The 21,111-nt window shown below is 36.0% G+C and overlaps 1 protein-coding gene across 1 annotated transcript; it reads right to left on the minus strand.

Annotated features, from left to right (window-relative positions):
• Nucleotides 1–18,846: 18,846 nt before the first annotated feature.
• LOC149821047 (putative RING-H2 finger protein ATL50) lies at nt 18,847–19,698 on the minus strand. The gene has a single exon (XM_089981888.1). The coding sequence runs from the start codon at nt 19,696–19,698 to the stop codon at nt 18,847–18,849; it is 852 nt and encodes a 283-aa protein (XP_089838014.1).
• Between the last annotated feature and the right edge of the window lie 1,413 nt (nt 19,699–21,111).

Here is a 21,111-nt window from a genome sequence, read left to right on the forward strand (position 1 = left end):
GGTTTGGGAGTAACATGAACACCGCACCAGTCGTTGCCTCCTTCAGCCCGGGCCCACAGAGTTCTCCCGCCAGCATCAACTCTCAACGTCCTAATGACCCTGCTATGTCTTGGGATGGTGTCTGTCAGCGTCTTAAGGACAAAATGCAATACTTTTTAAATAAAGTCATCCCCAACATTGTCCGTAATGAGTTGTGCAACTTTTTTCAAGACAGAGGAACTTCATTTGCATTCAACATGAGCTTCAGTGACTGTCAGGTATAAAGTTTTTTTACTGCCTTAGAACATATATGAGCATGATAGAATCATATAAGAAGTTTATTTACTGCTTTATAACACATATGAGCATGATAGAATCATGTATAAAGTTATTTTACTATCTTAGAACACATATTAGCATGATAGAATCACATATAAAGCTTTTTTACTGCCTTAGAACACATATGAGCATGATAGAATCACATATGAAGTTTTTTTACTGCATTAGAACATATATGAGCATGATAGAATCACGTATGAAGTTTTTTTACTGCTTTAGAATACGTATGAGCATGATAGAATCACATATAAAGTTTTTTTACTGCCTTAGAATACATATGAACATGATAGAATCATGTATGAAGTTTTTTACTGCCTAAGAACACATATGAGCATGATAGAATCACGTATAAAGTTTTTTTACTGCTTTATAACACATATGAGCATGATAGAATCACATATAAAGTTTTTTTACTGCCTTATAACACATATGAGCATGATAGAATCACGCATAAAGTTTTTTTACTGCTTTAGAACACATATGAGCATGATAGAATCACATATAAAGTTTTTTTACTGCCTTTGAACACATATGAGCATGATAGAATCATGTATGAAGTTTTTTTACTGCCTTAGAACACATATGAGCATGATAGAATCACATATAAAGGTTTTTATTGTCTTAGAACACATATGAGCATGATAGAATCACGTATGATATTTTTTTACTACCTTAGAACACATATGAGCATGATAGAATCACATATGAAGTTTTTTTATTGTTTTAGAACACATATGAGCATGATAGAATCACATATAAAGTTTTTTTACTGCCTTAGAACACATATGAACATGATAGAATCACGTATGAAGTTTTTTTACTGTCTTAGAATACATATGAGCATGATAGAATCACGTATGAAGTTTTTTTACTACTTTATAACACATATAAGCATGATAGAATCACATATAAAGTTTTTTTACTGCTTTAGAACACATATGAGCATGATAGAATCACATATAAAGTTTTTTTATTGCCTTTGAATACATATGAGCATGATAGAATCACATATAAAGTTTTTTTGCTGCCTTATAATACATATGAGCATAATGGAATCACATATACAACTTTTTTACTGTCTTAGAGCACATATAAGCATGATAGAATCACATATACAATTTTTTTACTGCATTTGAACATATATCAGCACGATAGAATCACATGTAAAGTTTTTTTTACTGCTTTATATATGAGCATGATAGAATCATGTATAAAACTTTTTTACTGCCTTAGAACATATATGAGCATTATAGAATCACATATAGAGTATAATTTATTTCAGTATATTTTGTTTATCAATACTGACATTTCTTTTCTCGTGTAGGTTGCTGGCGATAATCAGCGTAGTGGAGCTGAAGGGACAGATCGTGACACTGAACAAGAGGACACACAAAATTTTGGCGATGATTAGATTTATGTGTTGAATTTGTTCTACCTTCTTTTTGTTTCAAAAATGTAAATGTTAAATTGTAAATAATTAGAACTTGCGAATTTTATAGTGGATCGATTAATTGTTTCAGTTTCCTTTTATATGTATTTTGATGTGTACTTTATTTTTTATTCACATGAAATATAAATTGTACAGGAAATATAAATTGTATCATAAGAAAAAAAATTTCGATATTTAATTTTCAAATAATTTTTTTATTTTTTTTCCTTTTTTTGTGACAGATTAGCGATGGATATATCCGTCGCTAATTACTATAGGCGTTGAATTTAGCCACGGATTAGCGACGACTAGAAATCTGTCGCAAAACCAAACCTCCGCAGAGTAATGACGACCTTGCGACGGATTTTGGCATTCGTTAATCCATCGCAAGTTAACGACAGAACATGCGACATATATATTTCGTCGCTAATTAGTGTCGAAAAATTTGCGATGGAAGTTATTCATCACAAATCAAATCTGATGCTAATCCATCGCTATACTGTTTAGCGACGGATTTAGGTCGTCGCTAATCCACAGATTTCTTGTAGTGTTTGTGGAACGTGCATGACCCTCTTGCTTCGCTATCACTTTCGAGTTTAGGAGAGTTGATTGAGGTCAGTAGGGACAATGAACACCTTACTAGTTTATAAGATAAAACAATAGTCTGTATGGGAGCTGGAGATGAGAGTGGAGATGGTATTTAATGAGAGTGTAATTAATACCACCTATCCTCATCTGTTTGAGAATACTGTTTTGGGAGATGAGAATGGTGTTGAAAGCTGAGATAACAGCCAAAATGGGTTATTTTCAACTACATCCTTAAGGATGTTATATGTATAATGTTTGGATATTAAAATCAGGAAGAATGAAAACCTACCCACTAAAAAATATGCCAAACTTACCCACCACACGTTTTATTAGATTTTTGATATTTTTTTTTTAATTTCCGATCATAGATGTTATTTATATACTTGTTTTATAGAAATCAGTTCTGGCAGCATTTAATTCCTACGTATTGATAGATTTTTATAAGTTTCGAAAATCAACGACCACTACAAGAAAAAATTTTTTACTGGCGCAACCCAGTGGTCGCACCAGTGGGACTTTACTGGCGCAAACATTGAATGCGCCAAAGAAAAGTTTTCTCTGGCACAGATATTACTGAGCTAGCGATAAGGTGCGCTAGCAAAAACGGTGGTTATATTTTCGTAAAAAAATTGACGCGGTATGGCTCCCTCTCTTTTTCTTTTCATTCACCAAAATCCAAAAATGCGGGAGGGCGCCCTCTTCTACTTCCTGCGATTCAGAGAGAGAGAGAGAGATGATAGATCCTATCAGAGCCTGAAGGTCGGCCTCGTTCTCTCCGGCGGTCACAACGTCATCTCCGACATCTTCGGTCTGAAAAACAAATATCTCCTTATCGAACTTGTTACAGTTCTATGATTTGTGATCTTAGGGATTACATTTCTTTCTTGTTTTCGCAGATTATCTGATGGATAGGACGATGGGGAGCACAGCCTATGGGTTCAAGGGAGGTCCGGCCGGGATCATGAGATGCAAATACGTCGTGCTGATGCCGGAGTTCATCTACCCTAATCGAAATCAGGTTCCTTTTTTTTTGGATATGCTTGTTTCCTTCCGTACTGCTGTAGATCTGATTTCTGAGTAGCTATTAGATCTCGTTTCAGATTGATCTTATTTCCTTGATCTTTGGATTTCATTCATCTAAATAAAAAGAAAATCACCACGTCTACAACCATGAAGATTACCTTCTTATTGTTACTGCTTTCTTTTTCTTTTCCCCTCTTTCGTGACCGTGCACTTAGGCATGGTATGAAAACGATACTTTCTCCCCCATTTTGTATGTCGATGCCTTTGGATCTGCAAATAAGCATTTTTTAAACATCTTTTTTGCTAATGGCACTTTAGTACAAAAAAGCTGCTGTCTATTCTCGCATCTTTGTAATGTTTTTGGATGTGGTCAGCTTTTCTCCCGTTGTTCAATTGGTAAGATATATGATTTATGTAAGATTTTTGTTTCTTCATTCGTTGGTGATATGATATGGATAATATGTTCGCAGAGTACATTTTTTAAATGTTAACCTTAAGGCGTGGATTTGAATGATTGCATAAGGGATGAAGGATAACAGAGGTGGCACAAATATGACATTTTGATAAACTGAACTCTTCCCTGTTCTGACCCAGGTTGGTATTCGTTGAGATGGGATTTGTTGGAACGATGCCTTCGATGAAAAAAAAAAAAAGAATCCTTACAACTTGATGTCACCTTTCTGGTACATCTGTACCTTGTGATAGAGACGAAAATTTGTTTCCCACTGTTCAGCAAATGGATGCTACTTTCCATATGGGTTTCAAAGCTTGTCATTGAATACTAGATTGTAATTTAGTGTTTGAGCATGTTTATCTTGGGTGATTTCAGGTTCTTCTGGCACTGTCCATCGTGCTGATTGGCATGGATCGGTAAGTGTATACTATCTTTTGTTGATCTTTTAGCTCATAGATGGACACCTGCAAATATAATTTTTTCTTCCAATCAGTAGTTAGTATCAAGTAGTCACAGTGTTTTCTTATTTATGTTATATTTTATTATGACAATTATTAAAAAGTGAACCATTTTCATCAAGTATATGAAATTTTAGCTTTTCTTGAGCCAAAATTTGACGTCATTGTTTGGATGGCTTTTGTATTGTTATTTTTTCCAATTCTCCAAGTTGAAGCCTGATGGTTCCACCTTGTCTAGAATCTTTGTTCTTGTGAAAAATGTTGCACGTGATCTGTTGATTTTCGCTAATTTAATATATTATTGACCTCCATCAGTAAACATCTGTTTACTGTTGTTTACTTTCTGAATTCGGTAACCTTTCCTTGTAGACGTTCATATCATCAATTCATGTGTTCTTTGTCTGAACATTCACCTGCGTTTTTCCTGAACTTCACAAACTTAGCTATTATGCTTCTTTTCTTTACCTAGTGCCAAAAATTCAGGCTTATACAATATCTTATTGACAGGATGTTGCTGTTGAAATTCTGATGGAGCTAGACTTTTATAAAGAGTGTTTCAAGGAGTTTTTGAGTGAGGTATTCTTCTTTTAACTTTCTTTTCACTATTAAAAACAGACGTATAGATATATATTGTATCTAAGATTAGCCCATCTTCTACAAGCTAAAATATTTCCTTATATATTTTCTTGTTATGAAATGGTTTCTAGCTGTGTAGTTGTTAAGCCTGTGTTCTAGCATAAACTTCTTTTTTTGACTATTTTTCAACTGAGTGAATGAATGATAAGCTATTATATACATATTCTTGATACTCTCTATTAAGTACAGTTACTTCCTTTGGTTCTGCTGAGAGATTAGACAACCATATTTGATCTCTTAACCTCACTTCAATGTGTCACTTGATGACATTACAAATGATTTCCAGAATGTGGATCATGATCAGTCAAGACAGCCAATTGTGGACACATTCAATATATTTTGTCCCTTTCTTATCTCGTCTTAGCTAAGTATTTATACCTGTTGCCATTAAAGTTTGTATAGCAGATGATTTGGTGATTAATGTCTCTGTTACTCCATGATTGTGTTGGAAACTGAACTGTCTAATGTTAGCTTGTGTTGCAACATAGCATTTTGATGATTTATCATCGCTTTACCATCTCCTAGCCTGATTTATCAACCGAACTGTTCTTTGATGTCAAAATTGTTTGCATCCATCGTAAGCTTGCACATGATTTTTTTTTTTGTTCATTTCCAGGATATACTAAGTAGAACTCATTTTCCTTCAATGGGTAGAAAACAACTCCTCTTCCTAATATTTGTCACTTTATATGGCTATTTGACAGGTTGCAATTATGAAGTGTCCGCGGCATCCAAATATTGTTCTTTTCATGGATGCTATAACCCAGTCCCCAAACTTATCTATCGTCACGGAATTTTTATCAAGGTTCTCCCTCACAAATATTTTATCAGTTCTGAAAAAGAATGCAACAAGGGAAATCTAGTTTTGTAATGAGATTATTTGGTTGCCTTTTTCATTGCAGAGGCAGTTTCTAGAAGCTTATACATAGACCTGGTGCAAAGGACTCACTGGATGAGAGACGTCAACTCAAACTGGCATATGATGTGGTTGGTTGGCTCTTCATTTTTTCTTTGGTGCAAATAATATATTGCATGTCAATTGCTCTATCATTTCACTGGGGAAATTTGTTGAATCCTTAGTTTTTTCTAAGATAAATTGCTTAATTAACCTTTTTGTCATTTGCTTTTAGCTCTGAAAGGCAAGTCTTTAATTGTTTTTGTAGGCCAATGGGATGAATTATCTGCATTTCCGCAATCCTCCCATTGTGCATCGAGATTTGAAGTCCCCAAATCTCTTGGTGGATAAGAAATGGACGGTGAAGGTATTCACAGAACCCTTGGAAATAACACTTATTGTGGAATATTCTAGTTACGATGTCACAATGCTGCTTTGGTGTTGTTTTATGTCTGATTGCATTGTTGTACACAAAAAATGAAATTACACATAACTAGTAGAATTTATATTCTTTTCTTTTTTAAACATTTTGATTATTTCAATATTGTAGGGTTTTGCCTCAACTCTTTTTAGCATTGATAAACCACATTTTGATGCTCTTTTAACCAAAGGAAAAAAGAGGCTTTGTCTGATGCCATAGATTTGTGTTATTCTACCACTATACTTTAAAAATAAAAAATAAGAAAAAGAATGCAAACATATCAAGCGAGTACTATTGTTGTTATATACAATTCTCTTAATTAAAGAATATCCTAGGGATGTTAATATACCTTGCTGAAAAAGGAAAATGCCGAGGCACACCATAGTTAACTGGTTGCATTTAAATTTGTGTATTTTGTTTCCTATGACCAACTCAAACTTTTAGGAATAAGATGAGATAGCCATATAGAAAAATGTTCAAAATTAAGTTTATATGAGATATCACATTACCAAGTTTTTATATATATTCAAAATCTTCTAGTTCTATGGGTTTGAGGTGAGATGGATTAAGTTGGTCTTGAGCGATGGGCCCATTTGACCTCTCATTAAGATGATGCCTTAGAGTTTCTTCCTATTTTCTGTACAGTTGTCATTGTTTTTTCTTTATCTCATCAACACCTTTTTCTTACCCTCTCAAGCTTCCATGCAGCTAGCTTCTGAGACAGCTTTGTTTAAGATTTTAATATGTAGTAGAAGCTTGAACCATTATTCAATGAACACTCTTTTATGTGAGTTTCTTCTTCTCCAACAATCAAAAGGTTGTCGATAGTTTCTTCGCAGCAAGATGTCCTTGTCAGTGTTTGCAATGATGGAGATGTTTGGGTGCATGAACGTGTCATGCTCACTAATTTATTTAGTAAACATTTGATTCAGTTAGCTTTTATTTTTGTTGGTATTGAGCCCAACCTATCTTTTAGTCATCATTGCTCAATCAGCTTTGTTATGTGGCACAACAATTTCACGTCACCAATGTTCTTTTCATTTCTTTCTCTTTCTTTCACTGCTTATAAACCTTGTTGTGTTGGCTTCGTCTGCATATTCTACTTTATTATTATGCTTTCCTCGTGTCCTTGCTTCCATCTTTGTGATCTTGATGGTTTAACTACTGGATATTGTGTTCTTGCATACTTGAAAATTTTACACTTTGAAAAACTTTCACAACATGTCGAATTCTTTCCTCCTGCTGATAAATGTTCTCAAGCTTTTGTCTGTGTTGGAATTTATTTTGATTATGCTACAGGAATCATATATAATTAAAACAAATAAATTTTTTTAGTAAAATTTATCTTTACTAGAGATCTTTGCTGGCGCTATTTGTGCGCAGTAAAGACCTTTTGCTGGCGCAGAACTGCGCCAATATTAAAGTTTTGATGGCGCAAATTTGCGCCAACAAAAACAACTATTTTCTGGCAGTGTAAAGTTGCGCCAGGAAATGCATTAATGGCGATGCCTTTCCTGGCACATTTTTGTGCCACCAAAGGTTTTTGCTAGCGCTATTTGTGCACTAGTGAAAATGGTTTTTCTTGCAGTGGGCGTTCAATTTTCATAAATTTTTGAGGCTCCAAATACCATTTTTTCTATCCAAAATTCATGATCCATCTATTTCTAATAAATCAATTACGATGTACACATATCTACAGTTAGAATTTTGAAAAAAAACACCAAAATTTTTCCATTGGGTAGGTTTGGCATGGTTTTTAGTGGGTAGTTTTCATTCCTCTCAAAATCAGATAATTAAAAATCTGGTTATTTGAAAAAACCTCTCATTTCCGGCCAGCATAGACTGCCTCCTCAACCACCTCTGCTTGGTGCGTCTCGAGCATCAAGGAATTTGAAGCTCTTCCTCTACCATTTTAGTCGGGTAAACTGAACTCTCACAGATGTTATTTCTTTGAATGTTTTAATCATTCAGCTTGAAGTATATGAAGAATGGTAGGTTGCACCCCACCTGTTTGTTGAAATGTCTGAAAGAGATGCCACTTTCCATCTCACAAACTGATATATAATTCTATTTTGCATTTATTGTGACCATTTATTTCACTATTTACATTGTTATTTCCTTTGTAAAGAAATTCTAGGAAGCTGATTATGCTCGATTTAAGCAAAAAGATTCAGCATGTTGCTTAGGGCATTGAACTTTGTTTGAGCCCTACAATATCATTAATGTGGTTTCAGACAGTTCTTTTTATGTTACGACTTAGCTCTTTAGAGGCTAGGTCGTATACAAGTTATTGGCACACACAAGCAAAAATAAGAAATTCCAGATAACCTTACCAAACGTGAAAATTATTAAAATGTGGATAATATTTCTAGATTTTGAAGTACATCCAAACACTACAATTTTCGAGAACTAAAACGTTTAAGGTTTTAGAAACCATATAAATATGAGACCAGAACATTAAATTTCTGAAAATATGAAGCACTTCTCTCACATATATTGAATACGATCAAATCAGTATTGGGCATCCAAGAGGACTTGAGTATTAAGTGAAGAACCAATAGAGATTTTGAATGTAAAGAAACGTAAATTAAGGAGCATGTTCATACCAATACCAATGGTCCTAGTCAGATAAAAGCATCACAATAAGACTAAGGCAACCTAACAGAACGAATAAAAAATTCATACACAGTTCTCACATTTGTTTTTAGGTAATATTCATGACGAATCTTCTTTTAAGAAGAGTAGAATCTTAATACTTGCACCTAGCCGAGCTAGGTGGGGTCGAGCCACCTAACCGACTAGGTTCTGGAGGGGGTGTCCCTCCACATTTTTAAGGTGTAAGGAATGGGGAAGGCCTTCCCCATTAAATCTATTAAATAGGGGGCCTCTTCCTCTTTTCTCCATGCATGAAGTGGTGGGGGAAGCGGAGAGGCCTCCCCCCATCAATGAAGTGTGGGTGGGTGGGTTGGGGGGGCTTAAAGAGGCTTACAAACTCTTATTTCCCTCTCTATTTGTTGAGAAAGTAGAGAGAGAGAGAAGGAGAGAGGGAACACACCGAGAGCTCGTGGAGGCGAAGGTCGCAACACCACTGATTGAAGGAGCCTAGCAGAGGTAATCCTTCTTGTAGTGGTTTTGTAAAAAAAATGGCAATCGGGAGGGTTGTCGGTGTTGTCACAGACACGAGGGGGGGGGGGGGGGGAGGCAGAGGAGGCTATGCCCTTGCCACCCACCAGAAAGTGGGAGAAGGGAAGGGGATAGAGGGAGGCCCTCTGTCCCTGCCGCTCCAAATGAGGAAAGAAAGGAGCGGGGACAAGGGGTGATCTTATCCCTGTTGCCCTCCGTAAAGAAGAGAAGGGGGAGGCGGGAGACAGAGTGTGTCCCGGTGCCATCATGAAGAAAGGAGGGAGGCAAGGGGTGCCCTTGCCTTAGCCACCAACAACCAAGAGGTTGTCGATGACAACCATACTAGAGAGAGGGGGGGGGGGGCACACAGGTTAAAAATTGTGGCTTTTGTCCCTATTTTTTTTTAAGAAGACCATCGAACCGACTCGATCCAGGTCTGAATCAGACCAAGTCGGCCAGCCTACTCGGTCTAGGTACAACCCAGACCGATTCAGGTTGGTCTATACTTAGACTATCTAGTTTGGGTGTGACCCAGACTGAATTAGATAAAAAAAAAGCCACGAACTGATTCAGTTCAGGTTTAGACCGATTCGGTTTGGTTCGAACTAGGCCAAGTCGGCCAGACAACTCAGTCCAATCTAAACCGAGTCAAGAAGGTCTAAACCAGACCAACTCGGTTTAGGTCACGCCCAGACCGAGTCGGGTCAGAAGTTTAAAAATATATATAGTATAAATATATAATATATATACATACGGGGAAAACTGAGATAGTGATTGTCTCGATTTTCTATCACGACTTGGGTTAGGTTTGGGTCTGGTTTAGACCAAACCCAAAATGGATCAGGTTTGGGTACAATTTAGACTAAACCCAAACTGGATCGGGTATGAATCTATTTGGTATCAAACCTGGAATGAATTGGATTCAAATGAGTCATACCGGATTTGGATCCAGTGCATGAAATAAAGACGAGATCTTTGTCTAATTTAGGTTCCACATTAGACTAGATTGGATTTGGATAAAATCTGTTTGAATAGAAAAGGAATCAGGGATTGAACCCAAGTAGGTTTAGTTTGGTCTAGACCTAGACCAGCCTAGGTTAGGGTTAGGATTAGTGAATCTAAAAAAAAAGAGAAAAAAGACATAAGAGGGTGAGGTTGGGGTTTGAACTCTCAACCTCTCACTCACCGGGAACTACTACTACCCATTAGACCAACATGGTTCAATTAGTTAAGGATAATAAATAAATTATACATATACCTTTTTTGGGTTTGTCCTATAGGATACAAATCCAAGTAAGGTCTGATCTAGAATAGAAAATCAGAACTAGAGGGTCAGCGAAATCTCTTGTGAATCCTGATATTTGGATCTAGACCCACTTGAGAGGTGAAATGCCATTTTTGCCCTTGTTCTGCATACTTCGATAAAATGGGCATAACTCATCACCTCAAACTCAGAAACAAGTGAGGTTTAGTGCATTAAAATTGGGACGTAGAGAGGAATATGTCTATCCTATTTTCGTGGTCAAACACACAACACAAAAAATGAGGTTTAACAAACCATCTTTGAAAATGGTAGTTTGGTAATTTTACAAATAAAGAAAATATTGGTTTGGTAAATTCAATGAATATTTATGTGACGAACAAATTCAATGACTATAAGAGATTTGACTGCAGAGTAATGTAGTGAGCAAGGTGTCTCTTTGGAAATCTAAGACACCTCTTCCCTTCACTTTTGGATTTGGATATTACAAATTACTAATGTTGACATCTCCCTTTAATTTGTAATTCTTAAAGAGGATCTGAAAATTTTGAACTTATCTATGGGTAATGGCTTGGTGAACATATTTTCAGCTTGCTTATTGCTTGGCACAAATTCCAACATGATTTCTTCTTTTTCAACTAATTCTCTGATAAAATGATGACGAATCTCAATATGCTTTGAGCAACTATGGAAGACTGGATTTTTTGTCATCGCAATGGCAAACTTGTTGTCACAATTGATGATGGTTGCTCCTTCAACTTTTGTTGTAAATCTAAAAGAATTCGTCTAAGCCAAACTGCTTCACTTGCTGCTGTGGTAGTTGCGATGTATTTTGCCTCTATAGTCAACAATGCAATTGTATTTTGCTTCTTTGATGACCAAGATATGATTTTAGATCTCAGGCAAAAGACACATCCTGAAGTACTTTTTCGATCATCAACTGACCCTACCCAATCACTATCGGTATAGCCCACACGTTGAATATTATTTTCAACAACATATTTGATTACAAAATTTTTTGTACCTTGCAAATATTTCAAAATTCTTTTGGCTGCTACAAGATGGAGTTTGCTTGGTTCACTCATAAACCTGAATACAAGACTAACGACATTTACAATGTCAGGTCTTGTGTTAGTAAGATAAATCAATGATCCGACCAAGCTTCTATACATAGAAGCATCTACCTTTTTTAGCACCATCATTTTTTGTCAGCTTCTTATTGACACTCATTGGAGTGCTCATTGGCTTACAATTCAACATGTTAAATTTTTTCAGCAACTCTTCAAGATATTTTTCTTGAGAAATAAAAATTTATCCTTTCTTCTGCTTGACCTGTATTCCAAGAAAATATTTCATAATTCTTAAATTTGTCATCTCATACTCCTTCATCATGTCCTCTGTAAACTTGATGACCATTTTTGTATTTGATCCAATATAGATCAAATCATTTACATATAAGCAAACAACTAGAAAATCTTCTCCATCTCTCTTTACATATAGAGATGGTTCGCTTGGGCTTCTTTGAAATTCTTTCTTTTGAAAATATTGGTCTATTTTTATATTTTAAGCTCACGGTGCTTGCTTTAAGCCATATAAGGCTTTCTTTAACCTATAAACTTTTTCTTCATGCCCTTCTTTCTTAAAGCCAAGAGGTTGCTCAACATAGACCTCTTCTTTGAGTTCTCCATTAAGAAAGGCAGATTTTACATCCAATTGATATACCGAAACTTTCAACTCAACAGAGATGGCTAGCACAACTTAGATTGTCTCCATTCTCACAATTGGAGCAAAAGTTTCATTAAAGTCTACTCCAAATTTTTGAGAATAGCCTTTTGCTACAAGTCGGGCTTTGTGCTTTTGAATTTAGCATCTTCATTGAATTTGGTTTTAAAAATCCGTTTTAAACTAACTATATCTTTTCCTTTTGGCCTATCTACCAATTCCCATGTATTATTTTTCTCAATTGAATAAATCTCTTCATTCATGTCAGTTTTTCAAATATCATCTTTGATGGTTTCTTCATAATTTTGAGGCTCAAATGAAAACAATGCCATATGACAAGAAGCATATATATCTACAAGAAATCTAACCTTTCTATGAGGAGTATCTGATTTTGAATCACTTTAGTTCATTGAGCCCATATGTTCTTTTCTTGTAGAAGTGTCTGGCATAGTCAAATTTGTTGCTCTTTGAGGTGGTTCTACTAAGCGTGTTCTCCAGTCCCATTCACTTTTTTTTTATCAAAAATTACATCTCTTGAGATAACTAACTCTTTTGTATTTGGGTTTAACGAGGTGATAGGCTTTTAAAGTATCACTATAACCAACAAATATGAACTTTTCTCCCTTCTCATCATTTTTTTCTCTATTTTGAGAAAGAATTTTGCTATAAGCAATACAACCAAAAACTTTAAAATGACTTAGTTTTGGTTTGTGCATGTACCATGCCTTATACAGAGTTTTGTTGTGAATAGACTTGGTGGAAGCTCTATTCAAAATACACACTACTGTGTTCACAACTTCAGCCTAAAAACTGTTTGGAAGATTCTTTCCTTTTAATATACTCCTTTCCATTTCAACAATAGTATGGTTTCGTCGCTCTACGACACAATTTTGTTATAGCATTTTTGTTGCACTTAGTTGCCTTTTGATGCCTTGAATTTTGTAATTGCTCCAAAATTCATTTGATGTAAATTCTCCTCCGTGGTCAGTCCTTAATTTTTTCAATTCGAACCCGTTCTCATTTTCTACATAGGCTTTAAATTCTTTGAAAATGGAGAATGCTTCTGACTTTTGTTTGAGAAAGTATATCCACATCATTCTGCTGAAGTCGTCAACGAGGAGTAAAAAATACTTTCTTCCATTATGAGATTTTGTCTGCATCAATCCACAAATGTCTCTATGAACCAATTTAAGAGGATGCTTTGACTTTCAAGATGAATTTTGGAAAGGAAGTTTATGAAATTTGCCATATATACAACCTTTACATATTTTATTTTCTCCATCAATATAAGGAAGCTCAATCACCATATTTTTTTTGCTTCAACATTTTTAAACTTTGATAATTTAAATGTTCAAATCTTAAATGCCAAAGATTTGATACATCTAAACTTTCAACTTTTAGTACTTGTCCTTCATATGAACTCATAGTCAAGAGAAAAACCTTATTTGTAGTCATCTTCACTTTGGCTATTGTTTGCTGACTATTTTTGTCAACAATAGCACATTGGTCATTATTTAAGTTTACTAAGTACCCATTTTTTATCAGTTGACCAACACTTAACAAGTTCTGTGCTAAACCAAGTACATAAAAAACATCATGAATGAGTTTGGCCTGACCTGATTTAGTTTTGACTGCTATGACTCTTTTGTCTTCAACATTTTGAGATTTTTCATCTCCCATTCTTACTTTGGAGGTGATAGTTTCATCAAGTTTGACAAAACACTTTTTTTTTCCAATCATGTGGTTGCTACAACCACTATCTATATACCATATATCACTTAGTTCTTGCTCAATGTTCATGCAAGTGAAGACAATTTGATCTTTCTCATCTTCATTTTTTGAGAAATTGGCTTCATGTTTTTCTTGAAACCAACAGTCTTTTTCAGAGTGATTTGGTATTCAACATCTTGTACATTTGAATCGGCATTCTCTAGACTCATGCCCAGATTTTTACAGACATGGCAGTATTTTTTTTATTTCTTAAACTGTCTTGGTTGACTAGAATAATTTTTTCCTATACTGTGACCTTTGAGGAACTTTTGATTTCTTTCTTTTGAAAATTGAGGTCTTCTTTTGAAGCCTTCTTTTTTTTTCATCTATATTGAGCTTTGTTTGGAGTGCATGCTCAATCACTTGAAATTCAGTCCTTACAATCTGCTTCTCATGTGCCTTGAGGGATCCCATCAATTCTTGTAATTATAGAATTGATAGATCTTTTGACTCTTCTATAACTGCTACATCATAATCATACTTCGGCAACAAACTTCTTAAAAAAAATTAACTATTTTTTCCCTTAATTTTATCACCGCAGCTCTTTATTTGATTGATAATCCCAACAACTCTAGTAAAAAACTTTTGAATGGATTCATTGTCTTTCATAGACAATGTATCAAAATCTCTCCACAATGCTTGAAGCTTGATGAAGATAATCTTCTCTGAGCCTTGGAATTCATTATTTAAAATATCCCAAGCTTCTTTGGACGAAGTTGTATTCATGATTCAGAGAAAGATAATATTGCTTATCCCAAGTTGGATATATAGAAGTGCTTTTGCATCCTTCTTCTTGTTATCCTTAAATTCTTTTTGTTTTGGAATGGTCCATGATGCAAGAATTGCATTATCAGTTGATTTTTCGTAACTGCTATGGACAATCTCTCAAAGCTCTTATGAGGCGAATAGAGTCTTCATTTTAAGACTCTAAAAATCATAGCCTTCATCATCAAACATGGTCACTTGGAATTGAGAGAGATTGGCGATAGAGTTATTCAAATTTCCTACCATGATTTTGATGTAAGTGTGGTCTCCTTCAATCTGGCTCTGATACCACTTGTTGGGCTTTGAATACCCTAATTGATGCAACAAAATATGGCTATGGCAACAAAAAATAAGGTTGAGAAGAAGAGGAACTGAAAAGTTTTTCTCTCACTTACACAAAAATGCACTAAAAAAAATACTATTTTATTAAGCAAAATGAGATGAAATTGCATATCCAACACAAGAAGGATGAGGGCTTTATATAAAGCCCAAAAAGAAATGTATCATGTCCCTTCAAAAGGTTGCACCTTTTTAAAAGAAACCTAATACCTTTTGATAAATTTCAAAGAGACATAAAGTTGCATTCTTTCATCAAGCAAGGTGTCTTTGGAAATCTAAGACACCTCTTCCCTTTACTTTTGGATTTGGATATTACAAATTACTATTTTTGACAAGAGGATGTGCACCCTTTGACTCAGTCGTCGACAACCACCTAGGTTGTTGGCGATGCCCGTCTTGACGAAGAGAGGATGAGACAGCAGGTGACACTCTTTATCTCACCCATCGACAACCACTCTAGTTGTCGGCGTCCCCGTTAGGGGAGGGTATGGTCGGTGGACAAAGGGCGCGACCCTCTGTCACGACTGTTATAATAGCACAAAACAACTCGATCTAGCACAAACTTAGACCGATTCTGGTTGGAATATTACCAGACCAACCCAAACTGAGATTGGTCAGAAATATAAAATATATAGAGGGAGAGAGAAAAAAAATCAATTTCTTGTCATGAACCATAATAGCCAAATGAGTCTAGGTTTGGGTCTAGATTGCACCAAACCTAGACTATGTTGGGTTTGAGTTCAGTTGGACCAAACTCAAACCAAATTGGATCTAGATTTAGTTTGGTTAATTAGAGAGAGAAACATAACTTGGGTTAGGATAAGTGGGTCCAAAAAGAAGAAAAATAATGAAAAAACGGGTTGGACCCATTTGTGTCGAGTTGAACCCTATTTGAATATATATAGTGTCAACCAAACTTGGACTCGATCAATCAAGTCTGGATTGAACCCAGACTGAGACCAGTTCTGACCTGGACTGAGTTAAGTTAGACCCACATCATGATAAAAAGACCAAATTGCCCTAGTAACATATGCTTCATAATTTGGCCAAAACTCCTCACCCTGGACTCAAAATCGGGTGAGGTTTAGTTTATTGGAATCGGGACACCAAAAAAAATTTGTATGTCCTATTTTCATGACCAAACATGTAGCACAAAAAATAAGGTCTAACATACCACCGTTAGAAAGGGTAGTTTGGTAAATTTTATAAAATATAAGAAATGTGGTTTAGTAATTAAGTGAGTCTTTGTACAAACCCGACTTCGACTATGAGAGACTCGATCACAAGTTAGAGTTTAGCGCTTGCATTAGAGGTAAGAGATATTATAAGCATGTCTAGTTAATAATAAACAATGTTTTTATTTACATGAGATAGTTACATGAAATTATATATGCTTGAGAATATAGTCTTTACATTGCATATTGTGTAGTTGTATGCTTAGAAATTATACATCCTTAAGAAATAGAATGAATGCATGCATGAGTTACCATGCAAAAAATGATTTCAGGTATTCTTGAGCTTCAATATGATATACATGATTAGAAAAATGTTATATTTTAGACAAAAATACATATACTGAGCTTGAGAACATAAAACTACATGCATGATAATAGAATTGAGTATTTGAGTAATTTTCTTCAATTATGTTTATTGTAAGTTGATTTATCTTAACATGCTAGACTTAGCTTCATAAATTCTGGAAGAGGCGACAGATGAAAATGAGTACCTGATGTCAGAGTGAGAGACGTCATAATTATGGGTCATCGATGATTTATTGATGTAGAGACACTACATCGATGTAGAGATATTACATCTTCTACATGCTTAGATATTTGTGAATATCATAACTCAATGAAATATTCTAGAGACTTACTTGAGATAGAGAGAAAATAAACTTGAGGTAGTTCACGTGAAAAAGCAAGAGTTACATAATGTATCCTAGGGGTTATGTTTCACACAATGATTTGTTACTCTATGCAAACCAGGATATAGCATAAGCCACGAAGCTTAGGAGCAGGTATAGCTTCTTAGTCTGATTCTTCAGCTAGCTACCGATGGATTATTTCAGCTAGAATTGTGTATAGTGGTTCATAGTCTGTCCAATATTATAGAATTTGGGTATTCTATACGGGTTTTTGTGCCCATAATAAGCTATTTAATATAGCCAATATAGAAAAATAGTTAGCATTGAGTAAGTACTAACTTATGAGTTTTGCGAAAGTTAATGAGAGGTTAAAAGAGACAAGCATATGTGTGATGTGATGAAAAATAAAACTAAGATTAAGGGCTTTGAGTCCACTACAGTTGTAAGTCAAAGTTTAAGTTGCTTATAAATATTTCTGAGTTGTAGACTCATCATCTTAATAATTATAATTGTAGGTTAAAGGAGATTGATCGACATAACCACAGTTTCAGCCTATGTTCATAGGCGGTTAGATGGAGATTGGACTTTCATTTTATGTTTTTATTTTATTGAACTCTTGATATGTATGAATGATGTAACCTGTAAGAGCTTTTGATTATGATATTATAATTTTTTATTTAGAAAAAAAATTATTCTATGATTTCACTATGCTTACTTTGTATTCCTGTCTCTGAAAAGTAATACCTATGAACTCAGACTCGAGAGCTTTGATCGAGGTGTTACAAATAGTGCTTTGGAGTTTGCAGCACCAAACTTCTTTGAATCACAGTTTAGGAGGTCTATTTATTGACAGTATTGTGTTTTTCACACGAATTTGCTGCAAAAACTTGTAGACTAATTTTTGCTTTGTGACCTAAAGTTGGAGATTAATTGAGAAAAGCTTTTGAAGATCTGACTTATCATGGAAATTGATCTAGTGGGAGTCTTCCAAAACCTCTTGTTTCAGGTTCTCTTGAGAAGGTCGGTGGGTACCCAACATGGTGAAGGCATTCTGCTGATTTTGGGGGGTGGACCAATGCACTCAAACCATGGGCAGAAGTCAATATGTCCCATTAATTTGTGGCATCTTTTCCCTTGTCTTATATAGACATTTTGAAGGTATAATGGCTTTAATTAATATGGAACCTTGTTGGGCTTTCTCAAGAGGCTTGTTCATAACTTGGTGAGATTATCAAAGGTTGAAGGCTCAGGACTATTTCTTCAGACAGACCTAACTGAGCCGCAGACTGGACTGGAGAAATGAAAATCTGACCGTCATGCCTGACCTATTTGATAATGGCACTCCAAGAAATGTGGGTCCCACCAAAGATCTCTCTCTCTCTCTCTCGTTGAAGAAAGAGGGTTCACCCCGAAGGGGTTTGGCGCAGTGGGAGGGGGGCTAGGCCACTAGACATGGAGGTCGATGTTCCATTCTCATGAGAGTCAACCCCTTGCATTAGCTGAAGCAAGGCGACTCCCTGGGGGTGAAGAGTGTGCCCACGGAGTTTTATGCAACCATGATGGCAACTGTAAGTACAGCAGGCTAATTCCAGTTCAATTAGGTCTCTGTCTTGGGGGTGGTTTCTTTAGTATCATAAAACAAAAAAAAAAGGTTCATACAAGCCGGTGCTTGAACCTCATAAAACTTCCTCATATACAAAGAAGAGTAGAGCACTATATTCAATAATTGTATAAAAAAAAAATTGTATTACTAGTAGACACAAAAAGGATATGCACCAACTCACACCTTCTCTACTTCCTCCTCACAATTAGTCCGACTCGAACTCAAAGCCTTTCGATCTGATCTGTTCCTACTAAGCATTCTCTTCAAGGAACCAAACGAACAACCAGTGCCAACTCCCAAAGAACTGGACCCCTCTTCGGATCTCAAACCAGGTCTCATGTCCACAGCAACCTCAACTGGAGCAGAGAAGCACGAAACTGCACCGGACTCACCCACCTGAGCATCGACCTCGCCTGCATCTCCGGCTCTTGATTCCGCAGCTAACTCGGAAACCAATATTGGTACCTCCTCTGCACTGTTCCCAGATCCAATTGGTGGATTCAATTCAATCTTCACCTCACCTCCCTTGCCTTGCTCCTCAACCACAACGCTGTCTCTGCAAACCGGGCAAGTTGAGTGCAACTGCAGCCAAGAATCAATGCACTGGACATGGAAGCAATGACGGCATCCTGGCAACATCTTAGCATGTTCTTCCTCTTCAAAGAGACTGAGGCAAATTGAACACTCCAATCCATCCTTGTCTTCAATGTGCCTATACACAAATACAGGGATCAAAGCCAGCATTGAAGCATCCAAACCAGTTTTGGCCGTGTTGGTGTTGGTTGGTGTGTCACGGGAGAACACATGGAGGCTTTCCAGTGCAACTGGTGCATTCCATACCGCAAGGATGGCATCATGGTCTCTTCTTCTCCTCCTCATGAACCATTTAGCATAGACATGTAAGAAGAACACAAGGAGGATCACAGTGAAGAGGCACACAAGTGCTGCAAGCATCATCCTGCTAGTGTAGCCATAGTTGGTGTTGATGCTGAGTTCAGGGCTCCACCTTTGGGGGGCAGAGCTAGACATGGTGGATGATGGCTGATGCTATGGCTAGTGGAGGAGTGTGTTAAGAGCAATATCATGTGAGAGAAAGTCTAAAGGAAAACGAGTGAAAAGTCGTGTGGGGATTGATGCAGAGGTCTTTTCATTCATGACTGTAGTTACAACTTGCAAGAAAAGATTTAGTTTGTGTGCTTTGGAGTTTGTTGGGTGTGTATTTGACTTTTAGGGTTCGTGGACACGTCTCGTGAAGGAGACGGCAAGGAGACCTTTTTTTAACCCTTTTTTTTATATTTTTTGGCTTTTCCTAGATTATTTGTATATTTAAATTATAAGTTAGATGTGAACACTTTATTTCATTTTATTTGCAAAAAAATGCTTACGACTTTTTTATTTACAATTAGCTCCCATGTCTCTAGTTTAGGTTTTTTTTTTTTCTCTTTTTGCTTTAGCATCAGTCTTGGTCGAGATGTGCAAGAAGTAGGGGGTGTCAACGGGTCAGGTTTGGTTCGGACTTAGGTGAAACCAGACTCAGATTTGATTTCATGTGCTGGTACCGAGTCCAATCAGACCCATTATAAGAAAAACCATACCTGAATCCTATAAGGTTTACATGAACCAGACACCGATCATACTCTATAAAATAACTTTTTTTTTACATTAAAATTTTACAGATCTTTTTCGAAACTCAGGTCCATCCTGGGTCTGCTATGAAATTTTACAAATCATACAAGGCTCCATATATTATTCAGACCCAGGATTCTAATCAGACCTCCATGTTTATCACCAAAACCTGACACTATAGGGTTTTGTACGGGTCGGGTCGGGGTTAAACTCGACTTATTGACACCCTAGTAAAAAGGCTTTTGACACAGGACTGTACCCTCATGATGAACAGTATCCAAAACAAACCTTTAATGAATTAAGTTTAGGCCATCCTTTTTCTCTTCAGAATGGAAATTTTATCGGTTCATTAAAAGCTGGTCACTTTTTCAGATTTTCCATTTATTTTTATATGATATTTGTATTTTGATATTATTGACCTTTTTCATAAATTCTCATTACCATCACTTTGCCAACAAAAAATTTGAACGCCAAGAGATTTCAGTCCTATCTCCATTCTGCAATTACAAACAGTTGTATAATAAATTAAGACCTGAAACATAGGAGCAAGAAAGACCTAAAAGAATGACGAGTACAATGGAAAAAATAAAATTTAAGCCAGTTTGTAATAGGTGCCATGGGTGTTAGCATAAATTCCCAGGATTGGGGTCCTTTTCTTTCAATTAGTTCCCCCAAAAGTGCTAGAATTGTAATTTTTAACAAGAACATGAGGGAGCTTATTTAATGGGGTGGCATGGATCTGGAGACACCCAACGGTAAGGCCATGGTTGTACCTTGTTCCTTCCTATTGGTAGGAGTCATTAACAAGCCACCCTT

Source organism: Nuphar pumila, chromosome 12 (genome assembly GCF_984573655.1).
Source record: "Nuphar pumila chromosome 12, dmNupPumi1.hap1.1, whole genome shotgun sequence".
In the NCBI taxonomy this organism is placed as follows: Eukaryota; Viridiplantae; Streptophyta; class Magnoliopsida; order Nymphaeales; family Nymphaeaceae; genus Nuphar; species Nuphar pumila.

What these genes read in the sequence shown, in the direction of transcription:
- LOC149821047 (XM_089981888.1), bottom strand. Translation starts at nt 19,698, where the DNA reads ATGTCTAGCTCTGCCCCCCAAAGGTGGAGCCCTGAACTCAGCATCAAC.